The sequence below is a fragment of the Natrix helvetica genome, assembly GCF_964273705.1.
Source record: "Natrix helvetica genome assembly, chromosome: 3".
Taxonomy (NCBI): Eukaryota; Metazoa; Chordata; class Lepidosauria; order Squamata; family Natricidae; genus Natrix; species Natrix helvetica.
Genome location: NC_138549.1, coordinates 129,178,613 through 129,181,770, shown reverse-complemented (window position 1 = coordinate 129,181,770; position 3,158 = coordinate 129,178,613). Strand labels below are relative to the sequence as shown.

Sequence of the window (3,158 nt, the reverse complement as noted above, 5' to 3'; positions counted from 1 at the left end):
CATGTACTCAAGAAAAAATAGGTTTCTTCACAAAATAATTGGGGTAAATGCATGTCAGTTATCCAATCCCATCATTCTCTGAATGCCTTAAATGAGTAGTAGATGTTTCTCCTCTCTCACCTATACCTGGTGACTTGCTGCAGAACACTGCAGGTGGACAATGTTCATTGCCTATCAAGGTTCCTAGTTTAAATCCCTCAGACAGTATTTTTTTTAAATGCTTGAAATGGAAAGTTTTATATAAATATTTAAATAAAATTATTCTCTTAGTAAAATATAATAAGACTGTAATAAGCTTCTACGTAAATATTGGTATTTTTAAAAAAAAGATTTGGCAAGCTATTGAAATGCTCTATCTCAATTTAAGGCAATCTCATCTGTTCACTGAACTGAGAAAACACATAATTATAGCATAAATTGGCCTTATGAGTTTCTAGGGCAAATCAGATAATTTTGAAGAAAAATTATGGTAGCCTGTTGTTGGAGCTCCCTAGACCATAGGGTACTGATGCTAAGACTAGTATTAGTATTAAATCTGAGACACTGGTATGGAGCAGTGCTTTCATGGCATATCTTTATTTATAATGGTCCATTTATAAGCTGAGACAGAAATGATGTACCAGTACTTGCTCATAAAGGTAGTTGTAACTGATTTTACTGGCTTGGCTGCTTCAGGTATCACATGATCAATTAAGGACCCATATATATGTTTGAAAATATGAAAAATATCAATATGTATATGGAAGAGTATTACATTCCTCTTATATTTTACTAAGGGAATAGCTTTATATAAATATTTATATAAAACTTTCAATTCCAAGCATTTTTTAAAAGTTCATAATAAATTGATTTTTAATATACAATAGGAGTTGTACTTTACCTGTATCACCTGCAGACTGATTTTTATAAAAAACACATTTTACCATGTTAATAAGCTTCTTTCTTTTGGCAGTATGTCAAGGGGCGGTCTTTGTGGATTCCTCATGTCCAGGGACTTTGTTGATATTTTAAATGAATGACAATTAGGTCATTTGATCAGACAATGGAATGGATCCTAAAAGGACTCTTCAGGTATCACGATGGCAGAAGCCTATTTTATTGTTAAATTGTTGTTAGCATTTGCTTTCTGACAACCTGTTTCCATGGCTTCTATTGGAACAATTACTATTCCCGTCAAAATGAGAACTGCTACTGCCAGAGTTTCAATCAGTGCCACCAGCTGCAGCGTGACCTGTGGCATGGGTTACAAAGTTGAAGAAACATGTCAGATTGGGCCTAATGGTGAAAGGAGGTACTGTGATATTCAGAAAGTAGAGTGCTTGACCAACTGGCTCTGTGGGATGCTCCATTTCACTATTCTTGTAGGTAAGCCTTTTGAATTCCAGTGCTTGTCCTCTACTGAAATTGGCCCTGAAAGTAACAGCTTCAGTTATTCATGGAGGATAGCCAGAGGTATCATTACCACTGATGATGTTCTCTTTAAACCATTCAAGACTGCTGGCTTTGTCATTAAGCTTTCCCCAGCCATGGAATACGATGCAGGGACATACAGGTGTGATGTGCAGTTCATGAGAAGCTATAAGATTGTCAAAAGAATCTACTTTGGAATTCGTGTGATCCCCGGTCACTTGGTGGATCTGAACTTTGACAAATCCTTGACTCTGGAACAGCACTTGGAAGGTGAGAAGGAAAAAAACCAGCAGAATGCCACTGGGGTTCCTGTCCAGAACCAGCAGCACTTTTGGCGCCAAAGAACTCTCTTTGTATTTTCAATAGGCATTGGAAGTGGTGTAGTCGGAGGAATCTTGTTGCACAACGTTTTCTACTATTTAGTGAAAGTTCCCAATAATTATGGATATGTGGAGGAATAAAAACGTTTGTTCTTGTAGTCGTGCTGTATGCTGATTGCTGTATTTAATCATTTTGCTGTATTGTTTTCGGTTATTAAGATTAGATTGTGAAATCACATAGTGTCACTTAATGCACTTAGAAAGCAATAATATATCTTGTTCCTTAATTGTATTTCATAAAACTTTAAAGACAGTACAAAGCATGTAAATCAGTACATCTTTGGATGTCAGTTCAGTACATGCTTTCCATATAGAAAATCCTAAATTCAGTTTTTAGGGCCGGAAAGAATCCCTACAACATTAGAATATCTTCCAAGTCAACATAGATCAGTTTTTTTTATAAATGGATACTCTCCCAATATCTTGAGACGGCATATCTCAGAATTCCTATCAGGTTAATCAACAACTAGGCTCAGTAAGAATGGTAATCTCACCCAGTTTGGGAAGAACCGTGTGAGCTAGAGTGAGCATTGAAGATGAGATTCAAACAACCCATTTCACATTCTAATGCAGCATTTTTCAGATTAGGCAATTTAAAACATGTGGACTTCAGTTCCCAGAATTCTTCAGCAGATAAAGGAAGAGAGTAGAGAGGTGCATTTACACAGGCAAGATTCTCTTACGGTAACCGCATAATAAACGTAGTAATCATGACTTCGGTTTCCGGACCTGATTTCCCTCAAAGGCCTGGCATAAATCTTACAAGTTCCTCCATTTATTTTCTAGAGAGCAAGAAGAGTAAAATCCAGAATCCTTTCTCTAATTACATTTCTGTCTTGAACTCCAGTTTCTTTAATTTGAACGGTCTTGGTTGTAGCTCTTGCTATTGTTCCTCAAGGTTATTCGTACTGTCCTCACTGTTGTTTTCATTATTCCGTTACTGAATCTGTGCCTTTTCCTTGCCTGAACTTTCCTAATGACACGAGAGCACCCATGGCCTTCAAGCATAAAATACTGTTTAATGATAATGTTATGTCCCAGGCATCCATCAACAAGAGTCCAATTAACCTTAAACATGTACATACATACATGCACACACACATGAAGTGTAAAAAGAAAAAAATAGAAGAAAAGTAGAGAACGAACTAAGATACAAAGAAAGATATAAAAAAGAGCTTCCAATCTTCTCAGCAAATATAAGTACAATTATATCTTAACCTAAGTACATCATGACTCTTCCTTCTATAAGCTGCAATGATTGAAAATATTTTTTCCAATGATTTCTTTATTTTTAAAAATGTCTTGATACTGCATCTTTTATTTGAAATCATGAGAACTGGGGAATGTGAACTGAGTTACCTGATATCC

At 35.9% G+C, this 3,158-nt stretch overlaps 1 protein-coding gene across 1 annotated transcript; it reads left to right on the top strand.

The window, feature by feature from the left end:
- The first annotated feature begins 1,074 nt into the window (after positions 1 to 1,074).
- TMEM81 (transmembrane protein 81) lies at positions 1,075 to 2,851 on the top strand. The gene has a single exon (XM_081949344.1). The coding sequence runs from the start codon at positions 1,143 to 1,145 to the stop codon at positions 1,869 to 1,871; it is 729 nt and encodes a 242-aa protein (XP_081805470.1). The 5' UTR covers positions 1,075 to 1,142; the 3' UTR covers positions 1,872 to 2,851.
- Positions 2,852 to 3,158: the final 307 nt, after the last annotated feature.

Coding starts and splice junctions, on each gene's coding strand:
- TMEM81 (XM_081949344.1), top strand. CDS start 1,143: ATGGCTTCTATTGGAACAATTACTATTCCCGTCAAAATGAGAACTGCT.